The sequence below is a fragment of the Heptranchias perlo genome, chromosome 11 (genome assembly GCF_035084215.1).
Source record: "Heptranchias perlo isolate sHepPer1 chromosome 11, sHepPer1.hap1, whole genome shotgun sequence".
NCBI classification, from domain to species: domain Eukaryota; kingdom Metazoa; phylum Chordata; class Chondrichthyes; order Hexanchiformes; family Hexanchidae; genus Heptranchias; species Heptranchias perlo.
The window spans coordinates 42,293,732-42,313,201 of record NC_090335.1 but is presented as its reverse complement, the minus strand read 5'-3'; the positions used below and the strand labels follow the sequence as shown (position 1 = coordinate 42,313,201).

Below are 19,470 nucleotides of genomic sequence, written 5' to 3'. Positions count from 1 at the left end.
TGAGATTGTACTCTTACCTTCCTCCAAACCATAGCATGGATACAACCATAACCCATCAAATGGTGGTTAAAGGCGAAGGCTTTCAGCAGCAACTGGTTGCATTTCTGCAACCCAATCATGGTAGGTACTGAATTCTTGATTGTCCCATACCTGCCCGAAAGGTATTGTCCTCCAGCAGCTGTTATCCCAAACATCAGTTTCCTCATCAGCTTTTTAACTTCAGCATAACAAAAGACCAATGAAGGACAGCCTGTGATGTGCCAACTATCTTGATGTTTTAGATGTCCAAGCCCAATGCTGCATACCAACCTTACTTACCACCCTGCCTAATCCAAATTCTTATGTAAGTGTGCACCACGATGAACTCCCCTTCCAGTGTAGAACAGAGTCCTACCTTCCTGCAAACACTCTTCTAAACAGTCCAAAAGTGGGGTCTTAAAGAGGCTGTTGAAGGCAAGGAGGGAGGTGATAAGGCAAAAGCGTATTGGTTGACGGAGTCGTTGCTGATGGTGAAGCACAGGAGTAGGAACTAAGAAGTATCCTCGTGTTGGAAGAGTGGAGGGTACGTCGAAGACCCAACTTGATTTTGGATGGGCAAACCCTTCCATTGCCTGCTGAAAAGCTCTAAACCATGAAGGAGAACTGTTTAGACATGACTTGTACAGCACAGGTTTAACCTGCACTTTGTAATTATTGGAGACAACAAAGTCTAAGTCCAGGATATCCTCCCCCCTGTTCAGTGTAGTCCAAAGGAACTGTGTCCTTCCCTACAACTTGCATTTATATAGCACCTTTAACAGAGTAAAACATCTCAAGGCGCTTCACATGAGCGCCATGACACAAACATTCAGACCAAGCCAAAGAGACACTAGAACAGGTGACCAAAAGCTTGGTCAAAGAGGTAGGTTTTAAGGAGTATCTTAAAGGAGAGGTGAGAGAGGTTTAGGGAGAGAATTCCAGAGCTTAGGGCCTAGATGGCTGATGGCGTGGCCGCCAATGGTGGGCTGAATGAAGTGGGGAATACACAAGATGCCAGAGTTGGAGGAACGTAGAGTTCTCGGAGGGTTGTAGGGCTAGAGGTTACAGAGGTAGGGAGGGGTGAGGCCATGGAGGGATTTGAACCAGAGGATGAGAATTTTAAAAATCGAGGTGTTGCCGGACCAGGATCCAATGTAGGTCAGTGAGCACAGGGGTGATGGGTGAACGGGACTTGGTGTGAGTTAGAATATGGGCAGCAGAGTTTAGGATAAGCTCAAGTGTGGAAGTTGGGACCTCTGCGATCTCCTCAAGCCCAATGTTCCTGCGCACACCCTATGCTCTTTTTACCACAGTCTATTTCTCATTCTATGCTTCTTCCACTCCACCGTCACTAGCTGCTTCTTCAGCCACTATGGCTCTGCCTGTCACCTCCCTCCAAAAGCATTCTTAACTGCTTTCTATGAATGTTTTGTCCACTTCCAGGAACCTCTTCTCCTTCCCACTCCTGTTCAGTTTCCACTCATAATCCATTGTCCAGTAAAGTGTTCTAAGATGTTTTCCTTTATGTAATAAATGTTATAGAAATGTAAGTTGTTGCTATTGTCGTTCAAGTTAAAGCTGGCATCCACTAGATTTCCCCAGGTACTAATATGAATTAACAATTGCAACAGACAGCTCTTAGTATATTCCAACTAATACTTTTGAATTCCTGCCTTGAGCCAAGCAAAGCCATAATATCTGATTTGGGGACACCCCCTACCACATGTCACTGTTCAGCCCATTGGTTAAGATGGTGAATGCAGTGCACTAGATGCCTAGGCGTCCACCAAAACAATATCATCTACTAAAAGAAAATCCAAAGCTTATTCTAACTCCATCTTCTAATGAAGGGGAGAGTGCAGTAAGTGGAAAAGATGGTGATGAATGTTTGAGTCCCTAAAGATGAATACAAAGGATTTCTGAGAAGGTACTTCGGCAACTAACATCCAAAGTGCTAACACCAGATTGAATGGGTATGCAGCTTCAGTAGTTGACTTACTGTAAGTTTACTTCTTCTTCTTTAAGCACTTTTGACACACACAATAGATTTTCTGATTGCGCATTCCCAGCTGATGAGAAATTGTGTGATTTTCCACCCATTAAAATTAATCGATGGAAAATCATGAATTGCGCACACAATTTTCTGATATGCGATCCTATCAGGTGAGGGTCTGTGCTCGGACCTTGCAATTGGAAAATTAACCTTTGTATGTCTATGTGAAAGTGGCTAATGTTGAACTTATTGACTGTTTAGACTTGGCCTGAGTTTACCCTTTCAGATGCTGAGGTCCAGGATGGGTCTGTAACCTTACAACACTCTGATGACCTCAAAATATCAGGAGTAAGACTTTTAACTTTACTGGACCACAATCCACTATCTCCAGTCATGTTACCAGAGAGGAAATTCTGCATAAAATGTCTGTTTCCAGTCTGTCTCTAACCAGCAATTCTCCAGCATAAATCAGAGCAACTTGAGGTGACTGAATGAGAGATAAAGTGTATTAATATCTCAATAAGGTGATGGGACAGTTCAATAGAATATAATTCTCTTTTAATCAGTAAACAATATGTGTCTGCAAAATATAGCCTAGCAGATACTGTACCCACAATGACTGAATGAGATGATCACACATCATATTTATGTTTCTTCAAAAGGTCAAAGGATCTCGTGAGCTGCCAATCTCTCTTCTATCACCTCCAATAAGTCACATCGGCATCATAATCCAGTGAAATTGTGTAATTTAATTATATATCAAAGAATTGTACAGTTACAAAGTTGTTTGAATTTTTTCATATTATCCTTCCATGAATATGCTTGCACCGTGGATGTTGGGTTGTAGGACATGATTCAGAATTTTGGCTTGTTGCACAATGGAGAATAATCTGTCAGCATGCTCACCATTGCAGCCTGTAAAAAAACAGAAAACACAAACTAGAGATAGTTCATATTTAAACAGTGATAATAATTCATCATTGGTACAATGCTGAACAACAAGGTAGGACAGCAGATAGAATTCCTCATTGTAATGGAGCATCCTACTCAATATAGAAAAAAGTAGCCGAGATCTATTTCACACTGCAAATTATGCCTGCTGTTGGCCAGTGGAAGATGACAAAGGCTTTGAATAGGGACTGTCGTGGAGGAACATATTGCAAAAAATCTAAACAGGTTCAATGAATGACTTTCACTTTACCTCTAATGGCAGATACATATGGCACAGTATACAAACAAAATATTTAGCCCAGAGATTATTCAGCGTGAACATATTTAAACCTCTGTCCTTACCCAATAAAGTACTGTATTTAGTGGCCTGGTAGAGTGCATGTGTTGTGACAGGTTAGTCCAGGGGCTCCATCCCACTTAAACTGGTTTGCCTCCATTGGAAGCGAGATTTACCAGTTCTCACTTCGGCACTACTTGGAGTACAATCCATTTCAACAACAACAACTTGCATTTATACAGCGCCTATAACGTAGTAAAATGCCCCAAGGCGTTTCACAGGAGCGTTATCAGAAAAAATTTGACACGAGCCTCATAAGGAGATATTAGGACAGGTGATCAAAAACTTGGTGAAGGACATAGGTTTCAAGGAAAGTCTTAAGGAGGAGAGAGAGGTAGAGGGGTTTAGGGAGGGAATTCCAGAGCTTCCGGTCTAGACAGCTGAAGGCACAGCCGCCAATGGTGGGGCGAAAGAAATCGGGGATGTACAAGTTGCCAGAATTGGAGAAACCTAGAGTCCTTGGAAGGCTGGAGGAGGTTACAGAGAAAGGGAAGGGCGAGGCCATGGAGGGAGAAGGAAACAAAATGGAGACAACTTCTTACCAACGCAGACATATCTCCTGTTTGGGCGATCATGAGAGATCAGTAAAGTTAGACAGAACAGCTCAAGCTATCCTGGTTGCCCCACTAAAGGAGGCTGTCTTGCAGCAAAGAAAACTAAGGCAGGAAGGAAAGAAATCAGCCAAATGATTAAATGCTATACTTTGAATTTGTATTAATGTTCTGTCCATGAAGCAGCAATAATAACATTATGATATGTAAGGTTAAGTAGCATGATTGTAGCACTTCTCAAATATGAATTGGTGCAATTTTCTCCTCAGGAGGATGGTGATAATACTTTCACTCGTTTTATGGTGAGTTGTGCTGCTCAACTTGCCATGCGTGTGGAGCTCCTTGCACCTGCTAGACACCTAGTGATGGCTCAAATCCAGACTCGTCAATTGTCTAACTATCAGTTCCTAGTTGGACAAGAAGCAGAGAGCTAACCAGTGTTCTATAACGGTAAGCTGTGCAATTTCAGCTGATTAAACTCCAGTAATTGCAAATTGCTTTTGAATAGCCCTTCTGAGTTTGAGGTTTTAGTTTTTCCCCAATTAGGTTAAAAAAAATTCAAATGAAATTAGCTGTGCAGAATGAATTTGGAAGGAATAAATAAGACACTTGAAATAAATACTAAAACTCTCAACAATGGTTTTCACTAAGTATAATGCCAGAAGGAATTGGCAAGCATCATTTGCTCCATCGTCAGGATCTCCTCCCCCATGGAAATTTGTTGAGCCATTCTATGTGATACAGGCGTATTGTACTTTGATAATGCTTGTTGGTACAGAGACTAGATGACATGCTCCCTGAGCCAATGCAGAAAGCAGCTGCATTATATCACAAAAAAACTTCAGTGCACCAACATTAACAGTATCAGGTTTAACCTTCATTTTGGAATTAATCTTTTGGCTGTAAATAACAGGTTTTACCCTAAAAATCAGAAGGCTTACTTATGAAAAACTTAACTTAATTTGAACGTATATTTTTCCTTGTACTAATAACTCTGGAGTTTTCAGCTTGACATAAATTGACAAATGTTGAGTTGAGTGAGAGGGACAGGGAACATGTATGCTGCTGCTGCTCTTGCTTGACCTTATAATAATGCAAGAGAACATTTGAATTTCAATTGAAATATTTATGTGGGTACTCTAAATTATGCTCGACACTGCTAAATTAAATTGGGTTTGAGCACTGTGGTGCTAAAAATGGTATGCCAATAAAGGTTGCTAAATTAAAATTCCACTGTGACTTCTGCATAATTCTCTTAAGCTTCCTTTCTACAGAAAATGCTAGTTTGATGCTTGTATCCGCTTTAGTGCTGTGAAGCCCTAGTGCTGAATTATACTGCCAGCTCCATACTGGTCTGTACTTGTGAGCTTTGTGCATGTGTTGCTCATTCCAGTGTTGAAATGCTGCTGAAATGTTTAATGTTAGTAATCAGCCAACTGTCCTGTTGTGTGGTTTCCTAACTTTAGAAATGTAAAGGAGGTCCAACAAATGTCTTGGAATATTTTCAAACTTTACAAATAAAGTTGAAAGATATAGTGTTATATGGTTGCATAGTGTGAAGCCCAAGAAGTGTAAGACTAACTCTTAGAGGTGGCTTTACACCACTTGCCAAATTTTTAATCGCCCTCAGATTGACAACTTCAAAGCAGTAATGGAGTTAATCCATAAGGTGTTAATCCAGAAACTGCAACAAAATGGCCCATTGAATAAAACTTGGATCCTTACTCAAATAGAACATGTTGTGCAAATTAAGTATTACAATTAGTATAATATCAGTTAGTATCATATGATATCAACACATAGACTGATAGGCAGGTGTACTGTAGCAATAAGTCCTTAAAGGTCGCATAGTAAAATTACCAATAACACTGTCTTAGGTAATTACATTAGATTGTAGTTCTGAAATTTAATGGTGTGCAATATATCCAGCAGCATGAAGTAAATAATTAATTTTATTGTAAGTTTTTATGTGGGCTATAAATATTTTAAGAAGGTTTCTTGTTTGCCATGCTCCCTTTTGTTCTTATTACAGCTGAAACTTTCACAAACTTTTGTGACATCCAATATTTTCAATTTTCTTACCATGATTGTCCATTTCCTATTTTCAGCTTCGTGGAAGACCAGTGATCTTGGGGAGTAAAATACTTCATCATCAACTTCTTCCGGTTTTCGTGGTAAACAATGCAAGAATGTCCAGTTAGGTGCAGCTGACTTTCCAGTCTATGAAACAGATACAAGGCATCAGATATTGAATACACCCTTACAATTTGAATGCAGAGTACAGTATTCATTTTCACCTACAAAAAGGCTCAATGCAGTCCTCACCACTTAAACCGTCCACACTTATCACGGGCAGCCACCTAATCGGGTAAATGGGACTAACCATTTGCCATCTCCACTGAAGTCAATTACAAAGGCACGCCGGCTATTTCAGGCAGTGGCAGGTCAGACTTGTCGTATTATATAGTATACCAAATAATGCACCATAAATCCCATAAAAGGTTTTGGATGACATCCTACTGCTTATGACACCACTTGTGCCCTTTGGTGGATTAAAGCCCTGCAGTTCTCAGACATTTTGCCTCAGAAGAGAACAGTCTCCAGACCATTCTTGAAAGAAATGCCACAGGATGTGCTGTTTAATCCTCTTGCAGGCACCAATTTTCTTTTGTAGCCTCTCTGCTTCCCAAAATATACACTGCACACAGTACCTCCCTTCAACTACCAGAGTGTTGTCATTGTAATAGCCAGTAGCAAAGATACAGTTTTACCATCCACTGCTTACAGCGGGCAAATCAAGTTAATACTATAAGTGATGGGGACTGCACTTCAGTATTGGTACCCACAGCCAAGAGTACATACTAACATAAAAATACAAAAAGCACTTACGTTCTCCCTTTAAGAGGCTTGCTTAAGCCCAGTTTTTAATGAATGAAACTTGAGCAGTGGGCAGAGCCTTGCCCAGTTTGTAAGATTTGACATGGGACCCCCAACTGCTAATCTAAATATAAAAAAAAAGAGATCTGCACATGTTGGTAGCTTGGTATGCTTGAAATTGTCCAAATCTCGATCTTAAAATCAGGCACCTTAGGAATTGGGCATGCGAGGTACAGCACCTGATTTTCCAACTCACATAGTTCAAGGCCCTGCCAGCAATATGGGCATTGCAAAACTTACCCTTAAATATAATGCGCACAAGTACTTATACATGAATAAAATCAAATGCTCAGTATTATCAAAACTGTAGTCATTTATCTTTCTTCAAAATGTAATTTCTTTTTTTAGTCTTGTGTAAGAAAAAAAATGCTTAAAACAGCCAGGTAAACTTACCCAAAATATATTTAAAACATCTGGATTTCAGTGTTTCTGATTGCAAAAAGGGCCATGTACAGTTATCAAGGGAAAAAGTCACAAGTGAGTGCTCACTACACCTTTGCAACTTTGGATACTGGCTTCTGTACTACAAGGGAGAGGAATCATTGTCCCCCTTTTACTGCCTTTTGTTGGGGTCTGGCTTGTTGCTGCTTCCTTTTGGCAAGCATGGATCTGCCTCTTTCAATCGCAATGTTGTGCTTAATACTTAATTATTTTGCCAGCTCGATACATGACATACTGCAAGGCATGATCAGACCAGCCCAAAAATGAAAAATGTTTCTTTAACCAGTCAAAGGCATGCTCTATTATATTTCTACCTCACAAATGTGCATTGCTGTAAACCCTTTCTGTGGGTTCTGCAGCGGTGTCATAAGCTATGTTTGGAACAGGTACCCCATGTCTCCTAGGAGCTAACTTTGCATTCTGCTTTCCCCTCAACAGTTAGGCATCTTTTGAATCCATCAATATGTTTGTAAGGTGAGTGCTCCCTGGAAAATTAGTAATTGCATAATTCTTTATGCATAATTGGTTATGTTCAGGAGCAGAAACCCTGGGCTTTCTGTTGATAAATGGCATGATATTGTAGTAGTGAGCTGTATATTGGCTGATCCTACTGATGTCTCCTGCTGCTACCTAGTGGTGCAAAAGTTTAATGCATTGGGCATTTCCACTTCCATGTGGATGCTGCTCCTTGGTAAGTGTTTGGTTTTAGAAGCCGACACAAGTAAGAGATTGTGTCCCTGAAGGTGAACTTTTGAGATGTAAAAGATTTAGAAATTGAATTGATTCATTAGTCATATGCACTCCCTAATGGTTGGTTGAAGATTACTGGAGAGGCCTGGAAGCAAGTTGAATTTGGGTGTATAATTCAAGGCAAGGAAAAAAGCACAAGAATAAATGGTGGGAAAATGAAAAGAAAACTTAAAAGAGCTGAAAATTCTGTATTTTCTGTACTAACAACTGCATGAAAAGAGGTTGGTGCAAAGAGAAATATAAGCAAATGATACACCCAATGTAGGTTTGTGATAGTGAAGAAATGTAGATGCATTTTAGCTTTAATCCAGCCATTTTCCCTCTCCCCCCACGGGCATTAACCTGCAAAGGAGTTTACTTTTTACAGAAGCATTCAGGACAGTGTTAAACAGGTCTAAAAGCTGCTGATGTAACATGTCATACAAAAATCCTGAAGCTCTGGTGCAAAATGATTTTATTTCCATCTTTTGTAAGCACGCCCTCATAGGCATCTCAGTCATGCGACGAGTTCATCCATCCAAACCAATCTCTGTCCCTATATATATATATATATATCTAAGTTTCTCCTCAGACCTCGACTCTTTCTCTCCTTTTCTCGCTTAATGCGGTTCTCTCTACCACCATGTCTAAATCTCTCCCTCAATGCCATTTTCGTTCCAGGTTCCTTGGTGTCTGTCCTTCTCTTTCGCGATGAGCCTTTCCATCCCGCTCATCCTAAATGTCTGAGCATTTCTCTCCAACAGTGTCTGAACTTGTCTCTTCTTTTCTCTCGGTCTGAACTTCTCTCTCTCTCTCCCTGTGTATCTCAACATCTATTTCTTTCTCTCTTTGTCTGTGTTTGAACTTCAGTCTCTTTTCCTCTCTCCGTCTGAATGTTTTTCTCTCCCTGTGTATCTGCCCTTGCGTGATAAATGTATAGTTGGTTTTGGGCCGATCCATATGGAAATAGATTCAGATGACCTGAGCAGCAAAGGAGCAATGGTGGCAGCAGCAGCTGAGGTCAGGAACAGCAGGCCAAAACTGAAACTGTAAATCATGGATTTATCAACAAATAGCAGCATAGGGAACAACCCCTGAATATCAAGGACTGTGGAATTCAAACAAAAGTATGAATCAGCCAGTATTGTGAAACAGTAGTGTAAATTTGCTTATTAAATTTGTAAATTCACAAAAAAAGTAAATTTGCGATAGGATGTCATCCCTGTAACTCGAAAGAGTTAGAAGATAGAATCACCTTCTAAAGCATGCTAAGCGACACCAGAAGATTTGTACATGAATGGATAAGCAATAATATAATCATTAATGCAATCAAATCACCTGTTGTATCTGCTTTTGAAAAGTTCACTTTAATATAAGACTATTTTAAAAACTGAACAAAAACAAATATTATTATATTGCAAAATGTATTGCAGTTAACAGTACTGCTTGGAAATCTGTGAAAACCCTGTCTGCTACAACACTGAACAACACCGACTTGGAGTGATTAATGTTCAAAACCTGGTGAAATCAAAAATTCTAGTTGATTTGGAAATCGAGGTAGCATAGAGGTAAATAGCTGGGATGCATGCACTGAGTTCAAAGGTAGGGAGTACTGGTAATCTGTGGCAGAAAAGTAATAATTACAATTGCTGGACATTAAATGATCTGATGAAGTGAACATGGCTGCCTACGCCTTGTTCCTTTTATATCTTTCAGATTTCACACCTCCTACCTTCATGGTGATTTGATAACCATGGAATGCCTTCAGCCTTTCCGCTTTCTCCTCTTCTTGTCCCATGCTGATCCACGTGTCTGTTACCAGAACATTGGCTCTACTTGCTGCTTCCAGTGGATCATTCGTGAAAAACAACTCGGTTCCACACTAATTTCAATAATAATTTAAAAAGGAAAAGCTCTTAGGAACAAGCAACTTCATCTCCAAAATGGAAAGAACACCAACACCTGAAATCCTCACAAATGAAAATATAACAAAAAAATTACCTTTTCCGATAATGACTTAGCAAACTTGGTGACATTGGCATCAGGTTCAAAACCCTATAAAGAAAAATAATAATGATCTTTTCTGTTGGTGCTGCAGGCTGCTGATAGTACAAGTTTTCATAAGGTACTACATAGATCTCTGCTTTGTAATTCTCAAACACTCACAATCCACTAGGCAGATGTACTGACAGTTGACTTTGGTTAACAGGGTTGAAGAAGACTGGTAGCTCAAATGACTTAATCCTAACCGGAAGGTTGAGAGTTTGTCTCACGGTTGCCTGACATTTGAATTTGTCTGCCTCAGTAAGCTAAATGTTGTCAATTCTTAGTGTAGGGGGTGGACAGAGCATTACATGATAGCACTCAAATAGACTGTGGATAGGCAGGGTGTGCAGGACAGGTGTTCATGAAGTAGAACTGATCAATCTCTGCTGTTTCGTTACTGTTCCACAAACTTCCATGAAGGTAAGTAAAACTGGTACAGAGGTATATAATGACAACATTGACACATATGAATAGAGCTTACCTCCATTGCCCGGAGGTGAGTTTTAATTTATTCTTCTCCTGGCACCAGAAAAACAACCAGGGTCGCTGCTGCACCGGACTCCCTCCCTTCCTTCCTTAAAACGCCCCCCCCCCCCCCACCCCACCCTCAAAACTTTCTTCGGGCCTGCGGGCCGCACAATATTGCCCTGGGGCACTGGATTTCCGTCCACAGCCCGCTTGTCTTAAGCTAACGAGCTAAGTGTGGCCCTCAAAATGGCCCGCACCTCCCTTCGGGACTATCGAGCACCAGCAGACGTGTCCCACCAGTTGGCTACCTGTACACCACTCGGCTACCTGTACACCACTCAAGGCAAACATTTACTCCTAGGGTTATTGTTTTATTCTGCAGTTCAAATATCTTTGAAGACTGACTTGTACTGAATAAGAACATAAGAAATAGGAGCAGGAGTAGGTCATACGGCCCCTCCTGCCTGCTCTGCCATTCAATAAGATCATGGCTGATCTTCAACCTCAACTCCACTTTCCCGCCCAATCCCCATATCCCTTGATTCCCTTAGTGTCCAAAAATCTATCGATCTCAGCCTTGAATATACTCAACGACTGAGCATCCATAGCCCTCTGGGGTGGAGAATTCCAAAGATTCACAACCCTCTGGGTGAAGAAATTTCTCCTTATCTCAGTCCTGAATGACTGACTCCTTATCCTGAGACTATGCCCCATTGTTTTAGACTCTCCAGCCAGGGGAAACACCCTCTCAGCATCTAGCCTGTCAAGCCCTCTAAGAATCTTATATGTTTCAATGACATCACCTCTTCTAAACTCCAGAGAGCATAGGTCCATTCTATCAATCTTTCCTCATAGGACAACCCTCTCATCCCAAGAATCATTCTAGTGAACCTTCGTTGCACCACCTCAAAGGCAAGTATCTCCTTCCTTAGGTAAGGAGACCAAAACTGTACACGGTACTCCAGGTATGGTCTCACCAAAGCCCTGGACAATTGCAGCAAGACTTCCTTACTCTTGTACTCCAACTCCCTTGCAATAAAGGCCAACATACCATTTGCCTTCTTAATTGCTTGCTGTACCTGCATATTAACTTTCTGTGTTTCGTGTACAAGGACACCCAAATCCCTCTGAACACCAACAATTAATAGTTTCTCACCATTTAAAAAAATATTCCGTTTTTCTATTTTTCCTACCAAAGTGAATAACCTCGCATTTCCCCACATTATACTCCATCTGCCACCATCTTGACCACTGACTTAATCCGTCGACATCCCTTTGCAGACTCTTTGCGTCCTCCTCGCAGCTTACTTTCCCACCTAGCTTTGTACCATCAGCAAACTTGGATATATTACACTTGGTCCCTTTATCTAAGTCATTAATATAGATTGTAAATAGCTGAGGCCCAAGCACCTCATTAGTTACAACCAGCCAACCCGAAAATGACCCATTTATTCCTACTCTCTGTTTGTTTTCTGTCCGTTAACCAATCCTCAATCCACGCTAATATATTACCCCCAATCCCATGAGCCCTAATCTTGTGCAACAACCTCTTATGTCGCACCTTATCGAATGCCTTTTGAAAATCCAAATATACTACATCCACTGGTTCCCTCTTATCTACCCCGCTAGTTACACCTTCAAAAACTCTTAGATTTGTCAAACACGGTTTCCCCTTCATAAATCCGTGTTGACTCTGCCTAATCATATTATGATTTTCTGAGTGCCCTGTTAATACATCCTTAATAATAGGTCCTAGCATTTTCCCTACTACTGATGTCAGGGTAACTGGCCTATAGTTCCTTGTTTTCTCTCTCCCTTCTTTCTTGAATAGCAGGGTTACATTTGCTACCTTCCATTCCACAGGCACCTTTCTAGAATCTAGGGAATTCTGGAAGATCGGAAGTGCAAATCAAACCATCCTGTCAAGGAAAATCCCCATGACAGGACACGCAAAATCTGAAGCACTTTGCTGGTGTGCATCAGAGCACTTTAAACTGAACATAATAAATTGGTTTATTACAAATATTGCGTATATAAAATCACAGCTTCTTCAGTTGAGTCAAGATGAGGGCGATGCCTTATCATAGAAGGTTACAGCATGGAAGGAGGCCATTCGGCCCATCGAGTCTGCGCCAGTTCTATGCATGAGCAATCCAGCTAGTTCCACTGCCCCACCCTATCCCCGTAGCCCTGCACATTTTTTCATTTCAAGTACTTATTCAGTTCCCTTTTGAAGACCATGATTGAATGAGCCTCCACCACTCTCTCGGGCAGTGCATTCCAGATCCTAACCACTCACTGTGTAAAAAAGTTTTTCCTCACATCACCTTTGGTTCTTTCGCCAATCACCTTAAATCTATGCCCTCTGGTTCTTGACCCTTCTGCCAATGGGAACAGTTTCTCTCCATCCACTCTGTCTAGACCCTTCATGATTTTGAACACCTCTATCAAATTTCTTCTTAACCTTCTCTTTTCCAAAGAGAACAATCCCAGCCTCTCCAGTCTAACCACAAAATTTAAGTCCCTCATCCCTGGAGTCATTCCAGTAAATCTCCTCTACACCCTCTCTAAGGCGTTCACATCCTTCCTAAAGTGCAGTGCCCAGAACTGGACACAATACTCCAGTTGTGGCCAAACCAGTGTTTTATAAAGGTTCATCATGACTTCCTTGCTTTTGTACTCTATGCCTCTATTTATAAAGCCCAGGACCCAGTATGCTTTTTTAACCACTTATCTATGAAGTTAGAAATGGCTATTCTAGGTCACGTCTAAAGTTTTAGAAAAAAATTTGCTACTGTGAGGCCAACACTTGACCATGTTGCCAAATAATGGAGAAGAAAAAAGAAATGGTGATTGCAATGAAATTGCAAAGGATATATTACATCATATTTTCCTTTCTTTGCTGAGATTAGCAAAAACTAGACATGAGTAGGCGATCGTAGAAATGCTAATGGACTGTTTATTATGATATTCTCACGACGCCCAAGTTTTAAAACCATGCATTACCACCATTTTGTTAGCTAGTCAAAATTAGTTATGAAAGGTCTGGGTGTGATTATTGACCAGTCAATGTGACACTTTTGTCAGCAAGCTTAATAATGTGTGCGTACACACTTGTTTGTCCGTGTATCTGTATGTGTACTTATTGGAGTTGGTTGTATTTTTGGTGAAATATGGGGCGATGTTTGGAGTGAGTTTACTCTCTCAGTCCTCCCCTATAGCAGCCATTAGTCTTTCAAGAGGTCATATGTTCTCCTAATGTACATGCAATATACAATACAAAGAATGCACAAATGATCACCTTTTAGCCAGTTTATAATAATGAATAATGAATTACAAAAAGGTTATCAATCTTGTGAAAGTACCTCTTACACCAGAGAGCTTACCTTAGGTGTAGCAACACGAAGATGCACTCCCAGTTTAGGAGCACTCATCATGAAAGAATGTAATATGTTGTTTCCATCTCCTATCCAAGACACAGTCAGACCATTCAGTGAGCCAAAGTGTTCCTACCAAGCACAGATACAGGATAAATGCTAAAAGAAACAGACAAACCTGTATTTTCTGAACAGCCTTTGCTCTTATACTTGAAGCTTTTACCACAGCAATAAGGCTAAATTGTCCTTGGTGGTGAGGTTCCTGCAGGAAGTACATCCGGACTGCACTTTGACCTGCTGGGGTGAACCCACCTTGACCCTGTCACATTTTCCTGGACCGGCTTAATTTTAACATTGAGGGCGGCTTCCAGCACTATTTGCACCCTCTATTGGGAGCTTGCCTCATAGGGTGGGAGTTGAGTGGGGGGGCGGAAAGTAAGGGAATCTCCCGCTACTGCAGTACTTAAATGGCTGCAGCAGTTGTAAGGGGCATGCTAGCAATTACTTACAAGCAAGGAATAAAAACATAAGATGCTGAAAACACTCAGCATGTAAGGCGGCGTCTGTGCAGAAACATAGGGTTAATATTTCAGGTCGATGGCCTTTCTTCAGAACTAGGAGCAAGCATTTAGACTACAAAGGAAGCAGATTTGAAAGCGCTACTTAAATTAAGCTGCAGTGATGTCATTTTGACATGTATGCAATTTCCTGAAATTTGTACATGAATGACAGAGTAATCTCCCATCCAAATAAAAAGATGTCCAGGATCACTAGGCACTGATCTATAGACACATGTTCATCTGAAGAGCCCAGTAAAATGATTCAGTGAACGATTTTCAGGCCATTTATCTATCATTTTTCTTCTGTCGACACTTAGGTTTTCAGAAGCCTTTTTGGCAATTTTTGTGTTGATGCCTTTTTCCCTAACATGTCCCAATAATGCTACAATGGGTCTCCCGACGGGACTCCTATATCCGTGCTTTTTGGAGGAAGAAGAGGGCCAACAGACAGATGTTCTGCATCCATCCACTGGTGCTCCCAAAATAGACTCTAAAGAGCAGCACACACACCTCCATTTGTCAGAAGAGCAGTGCTTGCGGAGGCTGTAATTTACATGAGACATCATGACAGGTTTAAATTGTTCTTTCCAGCCAAACCTGCAGCCAAATTCCTCTGCAGGCACAACACCATCAGTGGAAGTGAAGACTACCAAGTCTTAATCTTTTATGCTTCCGGGTCATTTCAGGTTTCCATTGGGAACATCAGCAACCTAAACGTAGACGTGTAAAGCAAGTGACCAATGCTTTGTTTGCTTGAGTAAGCAATTTCTTCTCCTTCCACGTAGACAACCGACAGCAGCATAAGAGGCTGTTGTAATTTTATAGAGTGAGAGGATTCCTGAATGTCCAGGAGGTTATAGGCTGCACTTATGTTCCATTACGTAATGCCACTACCTACGTGAATAGAAAACAATTCCTTTTGCCATGTTCAGCCACAGATTATGAAAGTCAATGCTCACCTTCCAGGCAGCAGTCACAATTCCTTAATTTTAAGGCAGCCCACTGTCCCATCGATATTTCATCCACAAAGGCAAGTCAGGATAGTTCCTGGGCAATCAAGGCTATCCTCCAGAGCCAGGGCTCATGACACCAATGTGGTATCCCGGGACACCAGCTGCACACAGGTATAAGGTGCTGGAATCCATCACAGTAATCACTGAACACCTCATTGGCATGTTGAAGCAGCTCAGTGCCTGCATGGTTTGGGGCATTTGAAATAGAGCCTAGGTAAGGTTTTAAGGATTGGTGCAGTGTAGTGTATGCTGCACAACTTCACCTTGCAAAGAGGCATCATCATGGAGAATGAAAGTGCCCAAACACAAGGGGCCTATGATGAGGAGCAGGATGAGCCTGCACAGCACAACCTGATGCCAGCTCTGAGGTCATTCTGCAAGCTCCAATACAGGACATCTATTAATTTGAAAATATGGCCACTGCATTAACAGTCTTGTCTACATCTTCCCCCACCTTCCACAAATGTGCCTTCAACTACAATGCCTTAAATCTTGCAGGCACATCCCAAACATCACCTGATGAAACATGTTCACAAATCTTTACAAGAACATCCTCAGCACACAACTTCGTTGCAACTAGATTTTTTAATGTCAAACCACATGTGTGTAAGTGCCTAGTGCTTGCTTCCACAATGCATCCCTTTGGTGACTCTGTGATGCATGTACTCTCAACTCTAGCCTTGTGTTACAACTAGGTTCTAACTTAGTAAGTGAGGTACATGAAATGGCTGGTTGCTGTGTGTGCATGGGAGCCCGTTGGGATTGCAAATAGTCTCGTCTTCTCTCAGCTGAGTCCAGAGATGCACCTGCTGCAGGCTGCAGTAATTCACTTGAGCATCCTGGTCCTCCATGCTTTCTGGCACCAGTCTAGGCATTGGGGAGAAGCACTGACTGCCCTTAGAGTCTTTGGCTTAGGGGGAGATATGTCCTGTATTGGAGCTTGCAGAATGACCTCTGAAGTACCACCTGGAATTGCCACAAGCTCCGTAGTAGATTGCAGTATTGGAAAACCATCATGTACATGCAGTTAGTAGTCTCCACTACCTAAGCCACCATCTGCAGCAATCTGCTTGGCTGTCCCCAGTGCTTGCACCAATGCTTGATGCACAGAAAGCATCTTTTAAAAACAGGTTCTATGAGATCCAGATCCAAAGGCTCAGCAGCTGAAATGGGATACAAGCTGCGTCTGTGGACAACATGTTCATCCTCCTCCTCCTCACTCATGCCGTGTTTCTCACCCTGTGCAGTCCCCATCAGGATAGATTTTTCTCAACTGGTGCTTAGAAGAGACAGAGTGAGTGATGGTGTAAAGTGCTGGCATGGTCAAATGCAGTGGGACCCTAGCTTGCCTTTCTGTGGCTCAGCTGGAGAAAAAGAGGGAGATAAGTTACAATAGTGTCCTAATGAGCAGCATTCACTTACACTTTGACATTATAAAGGGCTTCAGTATTTGTTTTGCTGACAGTAAATGAGTTAGAGAATAAGAAGGAAGAACAGCTCATGCTTATGAGCTGGTGGCAAACCTTCTTTTCCCCATCACCAGCACCCTCTGGCCTCCATTCCAGGGATTTCAAGCGCTTATTTCTCACATGGAATTAGTTAGGAGATCGTCCTTCTATAAGTAAAAGTGAGAAATTCCTATAATGAAGATGACATGCTGTAATACCCAGTATTAGCATGCAGCCCACTCTTTTGGGCTGAATGCAGGTCAAGATAATTGAAGGAACATTTCTGGCTGAAGGCAGGGTATCTAAAGAGTACCCTATAGTTTCACAGCATTTGTGGTAAGGTGAAAGTATTTTGAAACAGTAGTGAGGAGTTGTAATTGTATACTTAGTACACTGATTAATGAAGGATCAAAGTGGGTTCTCCTATCTTGGCTGACCTGATAAATAATGTTAATGAACTTTTTTTTGCTTTTGATACTGCTTCCAGGTGCACAAAGGGTTGAGGTGGCATTCATACCAGTGACCAGCTATTTCTGGGCTGCAGTTCTTAGCGGCCTGCATCGCTCACTGCCAACGAGGGCCCCCTCCTCTGCTTCACATCCTCCAGGAGACTCTCTATGGCCCCAACTAAGAAACAGGCCACTCTCTGGCTTCCTGCACTCCTTCCAAACTTTGCATTTACACAGAAAATTACTGACTTCTAAATTTCTGAAACAAATAAGCTGCAGCAACACTTCAAATTCTGCAGCAAAACAGTTTCCTCCCCACTGTGGAATGAGCTCTCAGTCACAGGCATTTTCCACAACTGGAACTCACCCATTATGTTAAAATTAAGATCGCCATAAAAATATGCGATGCGGAGGGTCAATGCAATCTGGGTCAGGTATATGCAACTTGCACACCGTCTCACTTCCAGTCAGGTTTACACCTAATCAGAAAATCAGTGCTCGAGTGTCAGCAGGCTTCTCAACTGTGGGAGATATCACAGCTGAGTATAATTCTGTCCTCCAATTTCCACACTTTCCCAGCAAGAGTAATCAGCATGGATTGCTGATTTTCTCCTCCCTCTTGGAGGGTATAGATAGCAGTAAAAGGGGAAGTGGATAGCAGTGAATGGGCGTAATGGAGGAAGGGTGAAAAGAGAAATCCGCGAAAAACTTTGTGGGGAAAAAAAAAGCTGTCAAAATAACCAGGATCATAAATCTGCACTGACCCAGCACTCTGGTACCACCACTCAACATACAAATTAAGTTATAATCATGAATTAAATGCTAGATTACTAAGCAATTGATTTCTCCCTGGGAGATTATTAAAGTCAACCTTCTGGAATTCTTTGGAGATACCTGAAGAGTAAGGTAATCAGCCAGGATCTGGATAGGATGGTATAGCTCTGACAGCCCATTGATCACTGGGATTGAGCCATCTTCTGCGAGTTGCTCAAGATCAGTGTGTTTGTAAACCCTGGCCAGGATCAGGTCAGTCATCCCAGACAGCACCCTGGAACATGAAACGAGCAGACCGAAATGTTAGCAAACAATCTAAAATTTAGAAACCTAAATCAATAAGGATCAAATATAAAGATGACAATTTTGCAAATGCTTTTTAATTTATTCTTTTTGTATCCACTTGTTACGGTCATATATTTGATAATTTAGCTAACTATGCTGAGAACACCCTCGTTTCACTTGGGAACCCTTACACAGGTCAAATGAGAGAGCATTTTAGCTCATCTGTTTGACTTAATTTGAATCCAGAACACAGACATGAATAGATGTTTGAATGCACTGTGGCATCCAGCTCACAATTTTATATTTTAAAAAAAAGCAGCTTCTATGCTAAGATAGTGTATTCTGAAATATGTTCTTTTTGACACTGGTGACCTTGGCAAGTAATAATTTATAAGTGACTTGTAGAAATGTTCAGGTGTTTTTTGACTATTCATCTGTCAGTGTAAGATCAATTGCACAAAGTCAACCAGGGTGTAATACATGCATTGCTCTCAGGTCAATTTAACCAATCACATAGATTACTGCAATAAAAAGAAAAGAACTTTGCAAAACAAAAAACGGATTTAAAAAAATCACCAAGTTTTCTCACTGTTCTCCTCTCTTCAGCTGGAGGAGGTGCTCTTGCTGAGGTACGTTTCCCCTGGGACCTGCAGTCCTTCAGTACCTCTCGCAAGAGGCCGTTCTTTATGTGTGAATCAAGACACTGAATGTCAGCAGGATACTTGGACACATTGAGCATCGTAGCCAAGCCAGCTGTGGCCTTATCCATCATTCACACACATGCACATTTCAGCAGGGGTCACGGGATAGTAATCAGGAGCAAAAATCCTGGCTGATCTTTCCCCTCTCCAATCTGGGGCAGTGATGGTGACCCAGACGAGATCAGTTAATTCAGCACAGACCAAGGTTGAAACCTGGGACCTTCCTGCTCGGTATAGCTCAGTACCACACCAAGCAGTGTGCTTACAGGCCATGCCAAGGGAACCAAAGAAATTCTAAAACCTTGATTAAAGAAAAATTAGATCACTAAAGAAATACTGTGGGTAAAAATGATGTTACTCTTTTAACATATTACACAAAATTGCGGCAAAAT

General features: G+C 41.5%; 1 protein-coding gene across 1 annotated transcript in view; it reads right to left on the bottom strand.

The window, feature by feature from the left end:
- Positions 1-2,740: 2,740 nt before the first annotated feature.
- otc (ornithine transcarbamylase) overlaps positions 2,741-19,470 on the bottom strand; it is a 41,985-nt gene continuing 25,255 nt past the window's right edge. Inside the window, exons 5-10 of the mRNA XM_067992867.1 lie at positions 18,213-18,366; positions 13,858-13,980; positions 9,959-10,012; positions 9,690-9,839; positions 5,933-6,070; positions 2,741-2,926 (exon numbers count right to left, since the gene is read on the bottom strand). Coding sequence (XP_067848968.1) covers positions 2,867-2,926; positions 5,933-6,070; positions 9,690-9,839; positions 9,959-10,012; positions 13,858-13,980; positions 18,213-18,366 — 679 coding nt within the window. The 3' untranslated portion in view covers positions 2,741-2,866. The remainder of the gene's footprint in view (positions 2,927-5,932; positions 6,071-9,689; positions 9,840-9,958; positions 10,013-13,857; positions 13,981-18,212; positions 18,367-19,470) is intronic.